Below are 21,988 nucleotides of genomic sequence, written 5' to 3' on the forward strand. Positions count from 1 at the left end.
GGTAACTGCTCACTTTTTTAGTTAACAGATAGATGCTAAGTACTGCGTGTGACAGCAACTCTTTGTTGAAGTATCAGAAAGGAGATGATAGTTGAATCTCTAGTAAATTGATTTTCTGTTTTAATAATCTCTGCACGTGTGTTTACCTTTTCTGTGTTCTTGTCTTTGTTTTAAATTAACAGAACTATTCTATTTGTGTAGGTCTGTTTTAAAAGGTTTGGAATTATTTATCTGCTGTAAGTTGATTGTTGATGTAAGGTCTGTGTGGATGTTAAGCAGAAATATTAAGATAGCTTAGTAAAGGCAAGCTATTGCATTGTATAGGTTTGTATTAGAGCCTGTAGTGACTTTGTGGACTTGTCTACATCAAGCAGGAGTTTGACACTTTATTCGTTTCAGGAAGTGTTTGTGGTTCTGTCTCCATGGAGCATTTTTGACAAAGTTACATATGATTTTATTATTCCCCCCAACAAGTTCTCTTCTTTGAATATGCCTGTATGCACTCTTGTTTCAGTTCAGTAGCATGTACTACTTGAATCCATTAGCATTGTTTTGCTGCATTGATATTCCTTACCCCTCTTATATCCTTTTACCCTAATAAGTCTCCATAGATGTATTTGTCCTACCAATGCGATGTTACTTCCTTCTTGATTTTGCACATTATCCTATTGCATTCTAAATGTTCCCACTACATGTTGTGTTTACTGTGTGTTGCTGGTTTGTACTTACTACTGCTTTTTGTGCTTTATATTTTGATTGGACATCACCCTTGCCATTGAACTTCCACCATTTCCTTCAGTTTACGCATTCATTCCACTGGGTGTGAGAATCTTATGGCTTATTCATTCCTCCCTCAGGGTGACAGTCAAACACTGCAAGTGATTCTATCACCCACAGAGGGAACGAGGCATTGCACTTACAGCAATCACATTCCCACTGTTCATGCCTCTGGATGTTAAGGAGTGGTGTGAAATGGACCCTAACCCCCTCTAAAGCAAACAGCATACATGTTATCTCAAATTCAGTGAGGAATCTGGTATGGAGTGTGCATCAAAGACGCATGCCCAAGAAGGTTGAGAAGGCACTGCTTCATCATTCCTCCTCTTCACCTTGCCAGCTCCTGTAGTGCCAAGCTTGTAATCAGATTTTGGGACATATTGGTTGTAGCCAGAGCTTTGACCCTGTACAACAAAGAGCACACCTATTACAGTTTTTATTGCAGCTTTAACTTACCATGCGATTGTTAAGGAAAAGAAAAAGGCACTGTGGAACTCATTGAGACTTCCTGGTAACCAAAATCGGATAAATATATTTGGTTTCGTTACTATTAGTTAAAACCTAGAGACCATTCCATTCTGTCATTGTATAGGCACATTAATGAAAATTTTATTTTCCATACATTGTATTGCCGAGACTCCTGCATGCATATTTTTTCTGTGATACTGTATACATTCTGTTGTTCAGTATGATCTGTTTGTATTTATTGTCAACAACTTTGTTCACTTTAATTACAGTAAATGCCTGTTACTCAGAATTTAGCACCTACAGAGCAGACAAGAGTTGTTAAAAACTCACAATAATCACTAATGACACATTTAGGAATAGTCCGAGTAGAACAAAAGTTCACTATTTACGGATGAGCGCGAGCATACACACACCAAATAATAAAAACTGAAATAGTGAGTTTTACCCAGAAGCACAAGATTTACTGCAGTGGTGGTGCTGCGGTAGCGTTGTCGCCTCACAGTTAGACGTTGTCCTGTTCAATTCTCAGCTAGAGCGTCTTCTGTGTGGAGACATGCGTGAATGGGCATACCTTCGTTGAAGGTTGTGTGCCAGGGCTGGCAACTCGGCACGTAAAAATCTACTGCCAATCATTAGTGGACCAGAGTTCTGCTGTGGCGCCCCTAACCGGGAAAAGCCGAAAGACGCAACAACCCAAAAGCACAAGATTTGTATTTTTCCCTCCTTGGCTGTATATTAAAATCAAGTAACACATACAGTCTGCATGATTTTAATTGTTATTAACATTTGTTTATGAGAAAGTCCCACTGGGCAATAACTCATTTTGAGAGGAATTCTGATTTAGTTTCTTGTATTTAGTTTGGTGGTGGTCTTTGTACTGTACTCACAAGAATATGAACTCTGCTATTATAATCCACACTTTTCAGGTGGTTCGTTAAAAAGGAAGGGTTAAATGCTGATCAGTTCTGCTTGCTGTTTCAGCAAGTTGTACTGTTATGCAGGTAATACTTTGTGTTAAGTATCCCAGTTAAAGTTCTGAAGGTGGAGCAGTTTAGTATATGTTTGTTAAGCTGAGTCTAGGTCTGTATGGTGACATTCAGGAAAAGTTTAAACATTTATATAATAAGAGAACATGCTAAATGAGAGGGATGCTTAAACACAATGCAGGACTAATTGTTCATTTGCAAAACTAGAGGATGCTACACTATCAGATGCAACCCTTGTATATTTTGAACTTGTGTAAAATGTAGTGGCATTAAATTTAATTTCAGTGACGGTAACTGTCTAAATTGCATGCTTTGCATGAATGAGAGATTGTGAATGAATGTGTGTATATGTATATTTCTGTTAGAATCACTGTTTGTCCTGTTTAATACTTCGTGCTCCGTCTCCTTTCTGCTAGTACGAGCAGGCCACAGATGCTGAGTTAGCCTGGGTTGTTGAAACCAAACGGAAACTGATGGCATTGGGTCCAATTCGATTGGAGCAGGACCAGACCACAGCACAACTGCAGGTCCAAAAGGTATGAGCAGCTCCCTTTGAAGGTTGTGCAGTGCAGAACAGCAGAATGCAGTATGGGTAGTATTTTATGACATCACTGAAAGGTAATGAATTGCTGGTCACAATGTACTGTCTGTTTAAAATGTTCTGCATAATCACAAGAATTATTATTTATGTTCATTGTATAGAAGTTCATAACCTCACAGTATGCCGTGTACAGTAGCTGTCATGTCCTCCGTGCATTTAGCAGCACATAACGGCATGCCTTTATGTCGTTGAGATGATTCATTTGCATTATAATGCAAAGAAAATTATTCAGAAAAAAAAGGTCCCCATTGGAATAACTAATGGGAGTGTATTGGTTCAGCAGGATTGTTGCACACTTTCATTTTGCATGTGTGGTCCATTTCATTATGCCACTGAATTATGTCAGTGCTGTTATTTTCAGCATGATGTGTGTGGGAGAATTTTCTCAAAGGCACATTTAGGAATGGAATTACCATTTCTTTTATGCTCTACTCATGACTTTTTTACTCCTTTTTGGCAATTTTTATTCATGGTAAGGAATTTGACTCAGACTTTCAGTTTTAAAAACATTAAACCTTATTATGTACAAGCAGTTGCAACCATGAGTTTAAGCTATGCATCTTATGTTAGAACCACTGACAGATGTACAGATATGAGCTGCATTGCTGTTTAGTAGTGATTTGTATTAGTAATGGCTGGAAGGTGTAGACTCGGGTTATGTGAGGGTGAATGATAAGCTGCCAAAGGGCCTTATCCTTGCAATGATATGCTGTCTGTGTGTGGGAAAGTAGTTATGCAGCCTGACATGCACTTCTTACTTTATGTTCTGGCATAGCACAAGTAGGGTGCATGAATCTTGTGAAATGGCAGAACATGTTACAAGTTATAATCAAAGTAAATAGTAGTACAGTATCATGAGCTAGCTGTCAGAGACTGGAAGGGCACACTTCCCAAGTATGCTAGAGACATTACAGTAGTCATGTAAAGAGATTTGGGAAACTTGTGTTATGGGCACGTGTAAGAAGACACAGTCAAACTGTTTGTACATCTGGTTCTGTGTCAAGGTGCACCGAAAGAGTGGCATGGTACAGTTATTGGATGGCAACCAAGAAATGGCCGAGTACAAGCATTTCAGTCAGTGGTTATGATGAGACAAGGATTGCTCGATGATAGGTATATGGTAAGTATGGCCCAAGCATTGAGTACAGTAGTCATATAGGCAGCAGTTGGGAGAGTATGGTATGCGATATGGACAAGGTGTAGAATAGTAAAGTCTGTACAGTAGTTAAGTGTTGGCAACTGACAAGCTATTTTCAGAGACTGAGATAAAACAGTGGCATGACAGGAAGGAATATAAGAGTACATGTGTAACACAGTGAAGCACATTGGAGCACATGATGATAGCTTTGGTATGAGGGATGGTGTACTATCTGATGTGGTGAAATGCTGGCTGTAGGCAGTGAGGTATTGAACTAGTTTACAGCAAGTTAGGATCTTGTGTCAAAAAGGTTATAATTGTGTTATATAACAAGGTATGGAAGAGTACAGACATGGGATAAGTACTCTTAAAAGTGTGTGGTGGCACTTTCTTTTGACTGCCTGTATTGGTATTGCTAGAATGTTTGGGGTCTTGAGGTAATTACGCATTCTAAGAAACAGCTCCTTCAAAACTTTAGGACATCAGAGGTCAGACTTTATCAAAGCATTTCAGTTTGGGCATCAGATATCAGAATACATTGGTTTTAATTTTATTGGGAAAGAAAACTGAAGTAATTATCTTTAAATATAATTAAATTCCCATCTAAACAAGAAAAAAAAATCACTTCCTAAATCAAGATCACTTTACAATGTATTGCCCTAGACATGACTGCCATAATCAAATGCCTTCGTTATGCCTGACCATTTAAACTCAGAACTGTTGTGCATCTTACCAGAATTTATACAGAAAACCACCAATAAAAAGAAGACTTTTTTTAAGAGAAGGTAGCATAGAAATTAAAACTAGAAACAGCAGTGTAAGAGCTTAATCTGTGCTGGGTTTGCAATAGGATATGTTGTTTTCATAGAATCAGAAACTAAAAGACAGGATATTGAATCTAGGAAAAAAGGCCTGTTGGAAATAGTAAAATGATCTAGTTATTTTCTTTTTTGAACACAGGATTCCTGAAGTTCATAATACCACTGCCATAAAAACACTGAATGCATGTAAGCCCATAAAGCATGACAACTACAGCTGACTGAATACACTACTTGGTTAAGGTCTGCAGTTATCCCATTCTTCTAATTTCAGTAGAAATAAAAGCCATGGATGGTAACACCCTACATAGACACATAGTGGGCAGCTTGCACTGGGTTTATTTGCACCAGCTGCTGTTTTGGCGGATTGATGAAGGGAGTTCTGATGTATGGTTGTTCCTTTGAGAATATGGAATAAGACATGCACTTTAAAGTACCTCATTTTTAGCCTCCAGAGAACCTCAGGAACAAAACTGTTTAGAATTCTAGATAAGGAATGCAGCACAAGTTCGATGCCTCAATACGTTAACTTTCTCATTTCTGTATAATTACTTGTCAATGGTGTGTCCATTTTCCTGCTCAGGCTTTTCTTAGTAAGACTTTATTTTGACCTAAATGTGTAACATTTGTGGCATTCCAGCATAACATGGATAAATATGCAGTCCCATTATCCACTGAGCTCGGGAGGAAACCTCTTATTCCATTAACATGTTTATACTTCTGTCAGCCATAAAAGTTATCTCAAAGTTTGTCTCCCTGTTTTCCTACAAGAATGCCAGTAGTTTAGAAGCAGATTTGATCACTTATGGGAAACAGTAGCAGGACTTTGGTCACTGTGACTCCTTAAAAGCACAGAGGTGGATTCTAGATTATTGTACCATCACAGAACTAGGTTGCATTAACTTGACACTGATGTGGCTGTATCTGTTTTGTTTGATGACATGTACTCTAAATGTACAATCTGCTGCATTCTGTTCCAGCTTTGGCATCTAGCTAGTTTATTGGGTGGAGTTGATCTCAGGAATTGGGACCCGAATATTCAAGCTCTTTAAATATCAAGTCTAAAGGCATGAAGCAACTTTTTGTTTTCACACAAAAAAAAAGTGTTTGCGTGCATTTTTATGTCCGCCAAAACAGCAGCTGGTCCAAATAAATCCGGTGCAATCTGTCCACTGTGTATAAAAAGAAATGTTCATTTTGCAGCCTCTAGGAAATTGCAGAGTTTTAAAGATGTCTTCCAAACATGGAAGCCTAAAGATACAGAGTCATGTGTATTGCATTAATATTAATGGCCGGGCAGGAGGACTTTAAGCGACTCAGAGTTCCATTTCTAATTATGCTGGAGTAGTGTAGGTAGGTAATTGCCAAACTAATAAATTAACAGTTTTGACAAAAAAAATTATTTTTTTGCAAAACTATTAATTTAGCAGAGTGGCAGTTAAGTAACTAATGCACATTACCTTACCTATGCTAATCAGCATAATTTGAGCTGGAACCCAGAGTGACATAAATGCCTCCTGCCCAGCCATTAATAATAACGCCGTAAACACAGCTCTGTATGTTTAGACCTCCCCATTTGCAAGAAGTCTCTAAAACTGCAATTTTCTAAAGGTCGCAAAATGAACTTTTCTTTTTAAATAGAAGAGTGCTCTCATGCAGAAATATGCGAGTGAGCACTTTTTTATATGAAAATAAAAATTGTTTTGCGCCTTTAGACATGATCTCTAAAGCATGCTACTTGTCCCTTAGCATATTTTCTTTTGAGTGTTTGTGGGATAGACATTTCCCACAGTAGGAAATTACAGTAGAGGACTTGTTAGACTTTGTAGTTACAGTGATCCATCTGTTGTGTATCTCTCCAACTTGCTTCTAGTTTGCACAGGTTGTTCCAGATCATTATGGAGCAACTTCTCCATGGCATGTTAAGTGGTAAAGTATATTATCTAACCAGTAGCTATAGGCCAAAGGTAACCCGTACGGTCTATCCTCAGGTGTGCTTTTCCCAGAACTTACTTGAAAGTATTTGGCCAGAAAATCGTGTTGGAGACATAGGTTCATAGGTAGGTACTAGGCTATCGGCCCTAGGGCCCATACAAGCCTAGCCAAAAAATGTACCCTGGCTTTCGCCACCCAAGCAAATTATTTTCCTGCGCCCCTGTCGAGCAGAGCCACAGAAGTGATACCCGGGGTGAATTTCCCATTTCCCATCCAATCATCAATTTTTTCTTGAAGAGTGCTAATGAGGAGCTCTGTTTGACATAGATAGGTAGTCTGTTCCAGAGTATGGGAAGTCTCTGGGACAGGAATCTATCCCTCCAGCATGTTCTGTTTATTGTGGTGACAAGGTTAGGGTCCCTAGAGCGTGTAGCTCGGAGGGATTGGGATTTCTTTAAGTGGAGCATGTCCAACAGCTCTGGGTTTGACATAGCTTTGTATGTTAGGCAGAGATCGCCCCTGCGTAGGCGATATTCGATGGAGTAAAGCTGTAGTTTTTTGAGACGGTCTGCATAGGGCATCTGTTTGAGGCCAGTAATCCTCTTTGTGAGGTATTTCTGTGGTCTTTCCAGTTGTTGTAGATGTCTTGTGAGGTACATACCAAAAGGGGCGTTGTACTCTATAATGGGTCTACTCTAATGAGTGATGAGTAGAGGGGAACAATGACATCTTTTTTTCTGGATGAGAATCCTTTTGTGATGAGATGAGCCACGTAGAAGGATTTCCTGACCACTGTGGCGATGTGATTATCAAAGGAGAGACTACTGTCCACCTGTGTCCCAAGGTCTCATCACATTTTCGGCATTAAGTAGACTACCAGCTATGTTGGTAGTTCATGGGTACAGAGTTTTTACCAAAGGGGATGACAATACACTTTTTGGCATTGAGCTTCAGGCCATGGCTTTGACACCAGGTATCTGTCTCAGTGAGGCCCTTTTGTAGTTTGTCCACATCGTTAGGAGTTTCGATTATGGCTCCTAGTTTGCAGTCATCTGCAAACTTTGTTAGCCAAAGACCTTCTGTGTTGGCCTGCACTTCAGAGAAGTAGATACCAAACAGGAGAGGACCCAGGACTGAACCCTGTGGTACTCCATTTGTCACTGGTCTGATGTCGGATTTGGAATCCGCTACTTTCACAATGTGGGTTCTGTCCGTGAGCCAGTTGGCAACCCATCTTGTGACATAGGGATTTATACCTAGTTTAGTGAGCTTATCTATAATTCCAGAGTGGGGGATGGTGTCAAAAGCCTTGGCGAGATCTAGATAAGCTGTGTGAACCATTTTACCCTCATCTATGGCTTTGGTGACTGCTTCAAAGAAGTCAATCAGGTTTAGGAGACATGATCTGCCTTTTACAAATCCAAACTGAGTAGGGTCCAGAGTTTGGAGATTACCAATGTCTTTGTTTATGAGTTCCATGGCCTTGCTGACCAGGCTCGTCAGGCTAATGGGGCGGTAGTTCCCGGGGTCCGTCGTGGCTCCCCCTTTGTGGAGTGGGATAACTGTCACGGTGCACCATTCAGTGGGTACAAAGCCTGAGGTGAGGCTATGATTGAACATGGTACTTAGGTAGGGTGCCAGTTCATTCTGTAGTTCGTGTAGAACGCAGCCTGGGATATTGTCAGGTCCCATGGATGCTGTGTTCTTGGCTTTGGAGAGTGTGTTTTTTACCTGTGCAGCCGTGATTATAGGAACTTTGCATTCTTCCGGTATAGAGATGGGCCCTCTAAGGGGTGAGAGGGGGGTAAAGTTAGCACTGAACCTATCTGCTAGGATGTTGGCAATATCATTTGGTTCTGTATATTTAGTGCCGTTATGCTGTAACTCAGAGCAGATCTGAGTGTTCCCATTTAGATCCTTGACATAGCTATAGAATGCTTTGTGGTTGTCTTTAGAGTCAGTGGCAATTTTGTTTTCGTAACTAGCTTTGGAGGATTTTATGAGGGATCTCAGCTTCTTACTGAGGTTGACCAGGGAGTTCCTCCAGTCATGGGATTTTACTCTTTTTTTGCAACAGTTTCTTTCTTCTATTGTAGAGTTTGTTTATGGCAGAGGACCACCAGATTGGCTTCCTTTTTTTGGAGGATAACATCTTGGTTCTATTAGGGATAGCATGATCCATGCACTCATGTAAGTGCTTATAAAGTGCATTTGTGTAGGATTCGGCAGTCATACCTCTATTGTCTGTCTGCATGAGTGTCATGAAGTTTGCCACTTCTGTCTTAAGAAGTGTGAAGTTGGCTTTTGAGAAGTTTGTTACGATGGTTTCCCTAATTGGGGCTGGAGGTGGGATGTGGATGTCTAGGCTGATTAGCTTGTGGTCGGATCTGACCAACGAGGAATTGACCTCTGGTGTGGAACACCGGTTTCCCGTGTTGGTAATGACCAGGTCTAGGATATTGCTGCCCCTGGTGGGGGTGTGAATAAGTTGATCCAAGGCATTGGAATTTATGAATTCTAGAAAACGTTGAGCAAAGAGTTGGTACATGAGTAGTTTTCCCAGTTAATGGTGGGGTAGTTGAAATCGCCCATTATTAGGGTGTTGGGTTGTACCCTAATACTTTCCAGTGTATCAAGAAATGAGGAGTGTGAATCCTGGGGCATGGTGGGGGGTCTGTAGCAAGCTACAATTTGGATTGCGGTCTTGCCCAGAGTTAGTTGCACTTGGATAATCTCGGATGCATTATGCTGTGCAACTAGCCTGGTGGTGTGGATATCCTTAATGAATATGGACACGCCTCCGCCTTTAGTGCTTCTTTCTGGGTTAGGTGGCTGAAAGGTGTGGTATGAATTGAAGCCTGGTAATGCAGGGGTGCACTCTGGAGCTTTGAACCAGGTCTCTGTCACTGCACAGATGTCAATGTTCTCCATTTTAAGGAGTGCCTCGAGTGAGTGCATTTTGAGGTTTAGACTTCTAGCATTGAGTAGCATTACCCCTCAGATTTTGCTTGCTTGTACCTGTTATGGTTGTGAATTTGTCATTTGAACCTTGCCTAAAAAAGGCACTATAGGGGTTGCAAGAGTCTTAGCCAGCATCCGGAATCCTAAGGGCGACAGGTGCAGGCCATCTCTAGCAAAGCATCGTGGACTGTCGATCATGTCATCCCAGGCAGACAAATACTGGATCCCCTTAGAATGACACCAGAAGCTTAGCCAATTGTTGAAGTCAGTCATTTTGTCCTTGTACAGTGGTATCATTCTGGGTGATGGCAGGATGCTACTCAAGGTTAGGGTCATACCTGCCTGGGATACAAGATCGGAGAGCTCCTCTGGTTTATTTGGCTTGTGACTGGGTATCTTATCTAATTGTATTTATGTTATGGGCTGGCATTCAGGGACAGATACATATGCAAGCATAACTACACCAGATGGTATCCTAAAAGTGGCACTACTGTTACTGCTGGGGGGAAGTACCCTGCACTTGGCCATCACGTAGTAGAAACTACTTTGGGATATGCTGATGATGACCATGAAACATATTGCATCTTGCTGGAAGTCTTGAACACCTACAACATTGAGTAACTGGGTTTTAAAGTTATAGCGGCTGTGTTCTTCAAAATTTACAGTAAGGAGTTTCAAGATAAGCCTGTGTAACTTTAAGATGGCTGCAGTTACTTTGGTGTTTCGATCTAAGGATTTAATTTTTTGCTTTATAACTAGCTCCCAATGCTTGTTTAACTACATGATCAGTATTATGTAAAAGTACTAAGTGGAGCAAATCATCAGCTTTGTGAGAAAAGGTAAAAGTATACGTTTTAATGTTTTAACACCAGTATTCGTCAGTACTTATTACTGACAAGATCCTCCTACCAATTTACTTCAACCAATAAAACACTACATGCCCTTTAAATACTTCACTTAATCTATCTCAAGTAACCATTCTCAATCCTAACCCCTCCATCCAATTTATTAACATCACTAAACAACTCACACCTGTAACAACACATCTATATCTATACTATTCCTACCTAACCAATAACCTCTCTCTCCCTTATTACCCATATACTCGCACACTCCTATACCTAACACTACTACTAAATTCCATTATAGCCACCACTCATTTTTCAAACTATTCACTGTTACATTATGCTCTTGCTGTATATCACCTCTCTCGCCATACTAGCATCAATTACTCACCTTACATCTTACCATGTCAACCTTATTGAAACTCTTCCCTATCATGCTGCAGCCCCCCTGCTATCCTCATATTCACAAATGAAATGTTTCTGTTCTCCCCTCTCCCACTCTGTACTTCACCTATCATTTTCAAACTTGACCATCAACCCCCACCAAATTCTCCCAGAGCCATGACAAATTTTTGACAAAAATCATTAAGACCATAATCTCCACTGCATGCAAGTTAACCCTCAACAGAGATATTAACTCTCCTGGACCAGTAGTAACTCCATCCCATCCATCGACACAAATTACCACTCAGTCGTACTCCACATTAAACTTAATTAAAAAATCTGCAGATCTACTACTACTAAATATAAATATTTGAAGTATTACAAATAAAGTCCATGATCTATATGCCAATCTTTCACTATACTCACCAGACATAGTTTCTCTAACTGAAACATGGCTAAAACCAGTCATTCGTAGTAATGAAATACTGCCTCCAGGGAACAACATACTCTGAAGGGACAGACTAGAAAAAAGTGGAGGTGGAATAGCCATTTTATATAAAAATCATCGTAAAGTGAAGACAGTAGACTTAATCACTCCTACCTTTGACAACACTGCAGTAATACTTATCAAATTAAAAATTAACTCCAGAAAAACTAGTTAACATAATTGGATGTTACATACCACCTGGAAATGACATACCCACATTAGAAAACTTACTGCACTGGTCCTCCACTTCAGTCCCACAGGAAACGATCATTATAGGTGATTTTAACATTGATTGGCTCACTTGTAATTCTACAAATCCCACTAGTTATATCAACCTCCATGAATTTACACAGTCATCCAGTCTCCCACAAGAATAGACAAAGCATCCAAAAGGCAGTCAGGACTTGACTGGATTTTAATAAGTAGACCAGAATATACCTCACACTCCGGTTGTCTTCCAGATAGCCTGAGTGACCATCTACCAACCTTTATACTAAGACATTGATCTCATAATACTAAACAGACTACTTACCGCCTAATTAGGGACAAAAAAACTTTAACCCCAACAACTTCATATCTGCCCTAAGAAGCTGCAACTGGAGCCCACTCCAACAACTCAGTCTTGACAAAGCTGTCGAATACTTCAACTCCACCTTTTTTAGATATCCTAAACTCATATGCTCCTCCCAGACCAGCCAGAACTAAAGCTATTACTGCTCCCTGGCTTATTAAAGAAACCCGGTCACTTCTTAAAACTAGAGACAAAGCCTGAGGACAGTAGCATAAAAATAGATCCCAAACTTCAAAACACCACCACCTAGAGCTCAGAAACAAAGGCAATAGAGCAGTTAAACTAGACAAAATTAAATACTACCACAATATACAAATAAAGTACCAAATTCCGCAAAAGTTCTGGGAAGCCATTAATAACATACGTCTTTCAGGTAAATCTAGTACACCCTCCCAAACTGTTTCTAGACAACATACCAACTCAATTCAATAAATGCTTTAATGAGTCCATTCTAGCCTTATCTAACCCCCACCCCCCCCCCCAACCAAACCATCCAGTTCTGAAGGTAACAACACCACCTTTTCGTTTCAACCCATCTCGGTAAAAACATTAAAAAAATGCTTAATAAACTAAAATTTTCAACATTGGCTGCAAACAAACTACCTGCCAACTTTCTGCAAATCATTGCTGAGGCAGTTGCTTACCCAGTAGCTGTAGAGGGTCTGTATTATAACAGGGAACGATCAAAAGATCGAACATTGTTATATCGACCCCTTAAAGTCGAAAACTAAAATGAGCGAACAACCAGAACAATGATTTCTTTCCCAGGGAAAGAAATTGCTATTCCCAAAAAAAAAAAAAAAATACTAAAACACACAACACTATTTTAAGTGGGGCGCTTCACCCCCCACACCCCCCCTACTTAAATATACCAACTCTGAAATCGCACTACAGTGGAGGAAAATGGCACAACCCGCTCAGCCAACCCAGCGATTTCATTCCCTGGGAAAGAAATCATTGTTCTGGTTGTTCACTCTTTTTAGTTTTCGACTTTAGGGGGTCGATATAACAGCGTTCGATCTTTTGATCGTTCGCTGTTGTAAAGTAGACCTGTAGCTGTACTTATCAATAGTTCCATATCAGAAAACCACATCCCTGCAATTTGGAAAACTTACCATATTATTTCACTGCACAAAGACGGTACCTCCTCTGAGCTGACCAACTAACAGCCCATTGCCATTCTTTCCCCTCTCTCTAAAATACTAGAGGGAAGTGTATTCATGCTCAAGTAATGGACCACCTACACACTCACAATCTCCTCTCCAGCATGCAACATGACTTCCACCCCTTCTACAGCATATCACAGCACTAATGTCTTTCACCAACACAGGAAATCACCACAGAAACAATGCAAAGTATGTATCTATTATATTTCTTGATCTCTCTAAGGCCTCCAATATGGTATCACTAGTAGACTTATTAATGTTCTCTCTGATCTAAGTTTCAGCAACTCCACCATTGCTTGGTTCCAAAGCAGTTTAAGTGGCTGGCAGCAGGACTTCTCTTCTCTTCTTCCAGTCACTCTAGGAGTTCCCCAAGGCTCCATCCCTGAACCCATGCTGTTCTCTTTGTTTACCAACCATCTCCATTCTTCTGCCCCACATGCTTCTTTCTTACAATACGTGAGCAACTCCATCTTTATTAGTGCCTCTTACTGCACACTACTCAAGAATCCTTTCTTTCTGTTGAGGCATGGCTTACCAAATCCCAACTAATTCTAAATCCAAACAAAACTAAACTCCTGCATGTTAAGTTGTCAATCTCACCTTCATTCTTGCTGGATTGGTTCGGAGCCGATCCTCGGCTCCAACTCGGCACTTGCTAAGCTCGAGGGCTAATTTTACCAGCACGAGGCAAACCTATATCCCATGATGCAAGGCGGAGACTACCCAGATCTCGTTTGCCGCTTCGCTAACGAGGTGCCTTCTTTTACCAGCTCTAGGTAAGTGAACAGTTTTTGAGACTTTTCGTCTACCCCCCTTTAAATTTGTATATATATATTGTGTTTGGTTAACCTAACGACTTACTTTAGCCCTATTCCCGTCAGTGTTCCTTTTTTTCGAGTAATTTATTCCCTTTCCCTAGATAGGCCTGAGGCCTTCCCCTCCCTAAATTTTTTCCTGTCAGGGATTGTTTGTGTATGACTGTGTGTTATCCCTGTTTATTTTAAAATTGTTGGATTAAGTGTTTTTGTGTGTGTGTGTTACTACATTGTGTTTCCTCGACACATTTATGTCAAAGGACACTAAGGTCTCAGGCTTCAAGAAGTGTGACTCGTGCTGTCAGAAGATGTCTCTGACAGACAGTCACACTTCTTGTGTTTATTGCCTGGGACCTTCGCACCTGCAGGACTCTTGTGCTATCTGTCATGCTTTCAGCCCAAGAGTCCTGCAGGAGCGAAAAAATAAGCTGATATTAAGGGGCTTATTAAAGCCCGAGAGCTCCCCGACTAAGTCGGCGCCGGGGAAGCCCTCAAAACCTGTTAAGCCTTCGGCTCAGACTTCCAAGCCTTCGGCTTCGGGTTCATCCTCACCAGGGTCGAGATCGGCTCCGGCCAGAGCCGAACCTTCCACCTTACCAGTCTCAGTATCGGATCCATCCAGCGCCGATACTGTCAAATCCAGACATTCAGTGTCTGCTCCGGCTGGAGCCGACGTATCTTCGGCTCCGTTGGCTCCATCGATCTCAAAAAAGAGATCTCGATCCCCTTCAGTGGAATCCATACATTCGGTTCCGAGATCACCCTTGCTCTCGGAGCGGAGCCATTGGAGCCGTTCTTCTTGGTCGTCCAGGCTGTCTGATCACGACCTCGAGAGAGTGGTGAGTAGACTATTAAAGTCTCAGGCATTGGCCCAAATACTCCATAGCCCATCTCAACAGACGGTAGCTATTTCACATCCACCAAACATTCCTCCTTCGACTCTCTTATAGAGCTCGGAGCCGGAGCTCCTCGGAACCGGCACTGTTGTGGCTTCGGAGCTGATACCACCCCTTTCGGCTCCGTCGTCCTTGGCTCCGATTTCCTCCTTGAGACCTTCATTAGAGGGACCCGGGCGTCTGGTCTCTCTTGTCGGCTCTGAGGGGGCGAGTGGCATCGGACCCTTGTCTGACCCCATTCTCCCTCTCGGAGCTTCGGCGTTGGTGAGCTCGGCCCCGACATCTGCCTCGGAGCCTTCCCTCTCGGTGAGGCCTGGGGTTCCTATCTCTTCGGAGCGGGAACTTTCTGGTCTCTCTGACAGGGGAGCCTTCGAGGTGATGAGGAGTGTACTAGCCCCTGGGCTTAGTCAATGGACAGTTCCATCAGCTCCTCCCACTACAGTGCCTGCTGACGTCTCTTCCCACTCTCTTGCTCCCGGGCCCAGAGATCCAACGCCTCAGGTTTCCCCATTGGGAATATCTTCCTCTTCCGAGGCTTCTCCTGATCCGTCAGGGGAACCCCCACGTAAGAGGACATGTAAGAGGAAACATCTAGACTCCCCCGAGTCTACTACATCAGATACTGACCTGGATGAGTCGGAGGGATCCCCACGGTCCTCCTCTGAGGATGTCTCATTTTCAGACATCCTTGAACTCCTTAAGCAGAGGGGGAACTGGCCCTCCCCTAATCCTTCCGAGGACGAGTCAGTATACCTGGAGGCGTTCGGATCTCGACCCTCCACCTCCTGGGTGTCTCCGCCTTTCGACCCTCTCATGGAGGTAGTGGCTCGGAAGGCGTGGATGGCTCCGGATTCAGTGGAACCTATCCCTAGGAGGCCTTCAAAATTTATTACGGCCCCATAAGATAGACAATATTTAACAAAGGGTGTCCCAGTTGATGCCATGGTGGTGGCTGCTGCCACCAAGAAGGAATTAGCTGATCCTTCAGTACCTGTCCATCCTCCTAACAAGGATTCTAGGACTATGGACAGGTACGGTAAGTGGATTTTTTCTTCAGCTACTTTTGCCATGAGATCGCTGAACTACTTATGCCACTTCACCCGCCTTCAAAGAGATGTTCTTAAAGAGTTGGGAGAAGTTTTACAGGATCCGTCAGCTGCTGGGTCTCAGGATAAGATTAACTCACAGCTAGGAATCCTTAACTCCATTGCTAACTCCTCCATGTGGCTCATTTCTTATGCAGCCGATGAGTAGGGCCGCAGGCACAGGAGTGGCTTTAAGGCGTCAGTCCTGGATGCGACTTTGTAATTTTGCAGACCCCTTCAAGGCGTCCTTCACAAACTCCCCCTTTGATGGCTTGACCTTGTTCGGACCTCAAGTGAAAGACACTTTGACTAGATGCGAACAAGATGGCAAGACTCCTTCTGCCGTAGGAGTCCGTTTCTCCACCCCTTCAAGACCTTACCCCAAAGGACAGAAGGGAGGGAAAATGTGGTTCCGCAAATCTCAAGGAGTCACGCCTGATGCACGAAGTCAGTTTATCCCCAGAGGTAGAGGGGGTAACAATAACAGACGCCGCCCTAGGGGCAGAGGTGGTCCGCAGAATCAGGGTAGCAGAGAGCCTCTTTCTGACAAACCCTTCCAGCATCCCTAAGATGTTGCCCGATTATCCGCCTTCGGAGGCAGTCGGGGGAAAATTATCGCTGTACCCAATAGCCTGGCTTTCCCTTTCTCAAGACAAATGGGTACAGTCAATTATATCCGAGGGTTACAAAATTCCCTTTATTCAAACCCCAATTCAACAAAAGGGAACCCTTCCAGACGTCTAAGGGAACTAGCAGTACTGGAAATATCAAAACTGCTAGTAAAAAGAGACATCCAGCCAGTCCCAGCGGACCAAATAGGATCCGGAATCTACTCAAGGTTCTTTTTAGTTCCAAAAAAGACAGGGGACTGGAGACCAATATTAGATCTCAGCAAACTCAACAAGTTTGTAAAGAAATCAAGATTTCGGATGGTCACGCTTCAGTCCATTCTGCCCTTTCTGGGCAAGGACAATTGGATGTGCTCACTAGATCTTCAGGATGCGTGCTTTCACATAAAAATTCACAGACGCTCCAGAAGATTTCTCCGCTTTCGGCTGGGGACCAGTCACTTTCAATTCAGAGCCCTGCCCTTTGGACTCGCTACAGCCCCCGAGTGTTCACCAAATGTATGGCAGTGGTTACGGCTCACCTGAGACGTCAAGGATTCCAGGTGTTTCCATATCTAGACGACTGGCTCCTCACTGCCACCACCAGGCATCAGCTTCTCCAAGCCAGAAATTACACCATTCACACTTGCAGAGGGCTAGGAATTTCTATAAATTTCAAAAAATCTGCCTTGTCAATCTATTACTTTTATAGGCGCAAGATTGGACACCGTACAACTTTCAGCAAAGTTAACAGACCAAAGGATCTTGGACATTCAAAGACACGTCCAGGTGAGTCTTCTCAGCAACAAAATTCAGGCCAGATTTGCTCTGAAGGTATTGGGTCTTATGGCGGCCGCCATAGCACTTCTTCCCCTTGCCCGCTTTTACATGCGTCTTCTACAATGGATACTATTCACCCAATGGTCTTTTCAACAACTTCCCATGCGTCACGAGATCATAGTAACTCCAACTTGCAAAAGGCATCTGACTTGGTGGATATCGTCCCCTCAAATCCATCAAGGCAGACCATTTGTTCCTCTTGCCCCGGTTGCCACGGTTACATCGGATGCCTCCCTGATCGGGTGGGGGGGGGGCATTATCAGGGCAGAATGGTCCATGGCACTTGGCAACTTTTCGAGTACCATCTGCACATAAATGTTCTGGAGATGAGAGCAGTGCTTTTAACGTTGCAAGCCCTCAACGACTCTCTTCCCCTGGGAACTATTGCAGTCCAAACGGACAATATGTGGTAGTGTGGTATATAAACAAACAGGGCGGAACCAAGTCCTATCCAGTGTGTCGAGAGGCTCTCAGACTTTGGCAATGGGCAATCTCCTCACCGGTTTCTGATAGCAACGCACATCCCTGGGAAATCCAACATCATAGCGGACAGAAGAGATTTTTCAGAAGTGGGGCCTTCCTTGCTGCGACCTTTTCGCTACACCTCAAAACAGCAAATGCCCAGACTTCTCTCTCTTCCCCCTTCCAGGCCATCCCCCCAGAGACGCTCTAACCCAAGATTGGCCCCGGGGACTTCTTTATGCCTTTCCCCCCTTTCCGCTGATACCTCAGCTAATTCAGAAAGCAACCGCCTTGAGAGCCAAGTTGATTCTCATTGCCCCTTATTGGCCTCGACAGATATGGTTTCCGTTCCTACATCATTACCTCTTGGTACAGCCATGGCATCTGGATCTGGTTCCAGATCTTCTGACCCACCAGTCGGGTCAACTGCACCAATCCATACCTTCTCTCAACCTCACTGCTTGGTTGCTCCACTTCCATCCTTAGCCAGGCTTCCTATGATTTCTAATACTGTACGGGATATCATAGTAGCTTCCCTAAAATCTTCTACCAGAAAGATTTACACTAGTAAATGGCGACGTTTCTCTTTCTGGGCAAAAGCTAGGAACATAGACCCCTATACTGCTCCAATTCATTCGGTATTGGACTTCCTAGCTGACATTTTTCATTCAGGATCCTCTTCTTCCACAGTGAAAGTTCAACTGGCAGCCATTTCAAATTTTCATAGGCTTTTTGGACCACAACATTATGTCACATAAACTTTGCAAGGCATTCCTTCGAGGTATCTTTTTATTGAAACCTCCGATTAGAGACCCCCCACCACAATGGGATCTAAATTTAATTTTAACATCCTTGATTCTTCCCCCGTTCGAACCTGCAGCTGCCTGTTCTTTGAAATTGCTTTCTTGGAAGACACTTTTTCTAGTTGCCATTACTTCTGCCAGGAGAGAGTATCTGAGCTTCATGCTGTCTGCATTCGCCCTCCCTATCTAATTTACCACAAAGATAGGGTATCGCTAAGGACTAATCCGTCTTTCTTACCAAAGGTGGCATCGCAGACGAACCTAAATCAATCCATTGATCTTCCAGTATTTTTCCCAAATTATTCTGATAGAGCGGAACAAAAATTACATTGTCTTGATGTTCACCGCCAGCTCAGATATTATCTGGACAAGACTAAAATTTTTAGGAAATCTGATCAACTGTTTCTATCCTATGCAGAGAACAGGAAAGGCCTTCCAGTTTCTAAGGTAACTTTATCTAGATGGCTGTCTTCTGTGATCACTTACATTTATCAGCTCAGAGGCAAAGATTTGATTTCTAACCCAAAAGCCCATTCTACCAGAGCTCTAGCTACATCTACAGCTTTTCAAGCTGGACTTCCAATAGACACTATTTGTGCAGCAGCCACATGGGCCTCTCCTCATACCTTTGTTTCACATTACAAATTAGATTTGGCCTCCAGAGACAGAGCGAATTTTGGTTCCACCGTTCTCAAGAGTGTTCCATTGAGCCACCCAGGATAGAGGTGCTAGGGACGTGGTCCCATCCAGCAAGAATGAAGGCGAGATTGACAACTTAACATTTAGAAGTTATGTACCTACCATAACGTTCCGCCCTCCATCCCCCTAGCCTGGTCAGACCGAGAAGATCATGCATCTTCTATTAAGAGGTTATTCCCTTTTTCTAGCTGTTCAACTTCTAGTGTCACTAGATTACGTTGATCCTTTCTAGAGGGTTATTATGTTATTTAGTATTGTTATTTTTCTTCCTCCTCTTCAGTTGGAAGAAAATATTACTATTTCTTTAGCTACCAAACGAGATCTGGGTAGTCTCCACCTTGCATCATGGGATATAGGGTTGTCTCGAGCTGGTAAAATTAGCTCTCGAGCTTAGCAGTGCAGTCGGAGCCGAGGATCGGCTCCGAACCCATCCAGCAAGAAAGAAGGCGAGAGAAGACAACTAACATGGAACGTTATGGTAGGTACATAACTTCTAATTTTTCTGCCTAAGAGATCTGTAGCTCCTAACCCCCTCATTCAATATCTTGTCCAGCAACAATACCACTATCTCTCTTGTGACTCTCACTAAACGACTAGGTATACAGACTGAGAATAATATGAAATTTGATATTTACATCTCTCAAAGAATAAAGAAAGTACACAAAAAACTTGGTGTTCTGTATAGAAATGAGCAGATGTCCTTCTATTCTGATGTTGCAGTGTTCATAACAATAGGGAGTTTCTGCTTACAGCGCCACCGTCCTGCCAGTGTACCACAGTCTTAGTCCAGGAGGTACGTATGACGTCTGTTACCACGGCCATAAACCGACATTAGGTATAAAAGTGACATCTGGACGTACCCTCATCAGAAGTTTTCTGTCGAAGTGATCATCGGACACTCATTTGCCAGCTCCGCTTCTGCATCGCGTTTCTTCAGACGACCGAATTCCAAATCGTTAAAAGACCAGATGGCCGCTTTTGACTATTACAGATAAGTGCTCAGTGGGGTTTTCTTATTTATTTTGCTTACTGTTTAGACTAGCTAGTAAAAGGAAGTGTTCTTGTGGGAGACAAATTCCTCACAAGGACACACACAATGTGTGATGTTCTTCATGTTTCACTGTTGCAGTCATTACATTTGGGTTATCTGCCTGCAGGTAGCCCTCAGCCGTCCTGAATATCAAAGTCTTGGATTCCTGCATCAGATGCTGTCTCCTCTTCTATGACATCAGATAGTCAGGGGTATAAAACATGCATCCAATGCCATTACATCAGTCTTTCTTGCTGCGCGATGCCCGAAGCAGAAGCAGTTCACAAGTGCCGGTCCGCTGACTCCTGAAATTTTCGTTTTCGAGTTTCAGAACTGAAGTCTTCAAAAAAGCTAAGTACCTCATTGGGGATCCTTTTTCTTGCTCTTAACCGATGTCAGTAAAAGTTAACAATTGTCTTACTGTGAAAAGCAAATACCTCATAAAGATTTTCATTCATACTGCATTCCTTGCTTAGGCCCAGACCACAATGTCCCTTGCTGTCGGTTTTGTGCCTTATTCGACCCCTGGACTATTCATCGGTCTATTTTTGCAGCAGATTATTTGGTACTCTGTATAACTATCCAGAAATGGCTTTGGTAAGCCATCCGACTACCGACATTCCAAAAAAAGCATAAAGTTAGCCAGAGACAGACCGCATAGGTCCAAAACTGCCGATGACACTTCCGTTAAGCTAGTTGCCAGTTCACCGGTACTCAGGTGCTTTTGCAGCCCCTGATACCCACTACTTCAGATTCGCAGTCCTCTACTAAGACCCATTCGGAGTCCGGTATGCCGCGAGATGCTTCTTCGACTATGGAACCTGTGGATGCCTCTACCTTGGATGGGTCCGGAGCCGCTGTGCAGGCACCAGCTTCTGAGGGTGTATTCAGGCCTACAGATTTGCATTTCAAACAGACGCCATCTTCTTCATCAAGGCCTAAACTCGACCCATGCCTAGAAAACCGACGTCCAAACCGCATAGTCAGGCCCATATGCCTAAAAAAACAAATGCTTAGAATGGCTGAAGACCTTATTACTTTAATTAGGGGAAGCCAGCCTTCCCCCTTTGAGACCTAGAACTGATTTTCCTTCTGATTCTTCTGATCAGGATTCTGAAATTTCTGTTTCTTCTGATTACCAGGATTTGCCCTTATCCACCTATGAGGATTCTAATGCAGAGGATTCCATTCCTTCTGCTTCCCCTCCAGAAGATTTTTCTTTTGGTGAAACCTTGCACTCTCTTAGGGAGCATTTCCGCTGGGAAAGCCAGGATTACTCTGACTCCAAAAAGAGGCTTAGGGAATTCTTACTCCTCCCTCAACACAGGCCTTTAGCTATCCCTCCTGTTCTGGACATTGTAGATGATGCCTTCTTGGAATGTAGCCTGGCCCGAGACACTTTAACTCCAGCTCCCATAAAACCTGACCGGTATTAGAGTACCTGACTCTCACAAGTTCCTCATCAAGAATCCTATTGCAGATCCAGAGACCATTTCCCAAGGGCCAAAAGGCATTAAGGCTACTGCTGCCAAAAACCCTACCCCCTCTGATAGAGATTCCAGGGCCTTGGACAGATTGGGTAAGAAGGTATACACTTCTGCTGCTTTGACCAT

The 21,988-nt window shown here is 42.9% G+C and overlaps 1 protein-coding gene across 1 annotated transcript in view; it reads left to right on the forward strand.

Annotated features, from left to right (window-relative positions):
* The window catches only part of LOC122792184 (microtubule-actin cross-linking factor 1-like), a gene marked incomplete in the record, with an annotated part of 3,579,694 nt that overhangs the window by 2,807,167 nt on the left and 750,539 nt on the right, over nucleotides 1-21,988 (forward strand). The window contains 1 exon segment of the mRNA XM_044059907.1: nucleotides 2,648-2,767. Within this exon segment, the coding sequence (XP_043915842.1) occupies nucleotides 2,648-2,767 (120 nt within the window).

The sequence above is a fragment of the Protopterus annectens genome, chromosome 1.part2 (genome assembly GCF_019279795.1).
Source record: "Protopterus annectens isolate FY-2018-M chromosome 1.part2, PAN1.0, whole genome shotgun sequence".
Classification (NCBI taxonomy): domain Eukaryota; kingdom Metazoa; phylum Chordata; order Ceratodontiformes; family Protopteridae; genus Protopterus; species Protopterus annectens.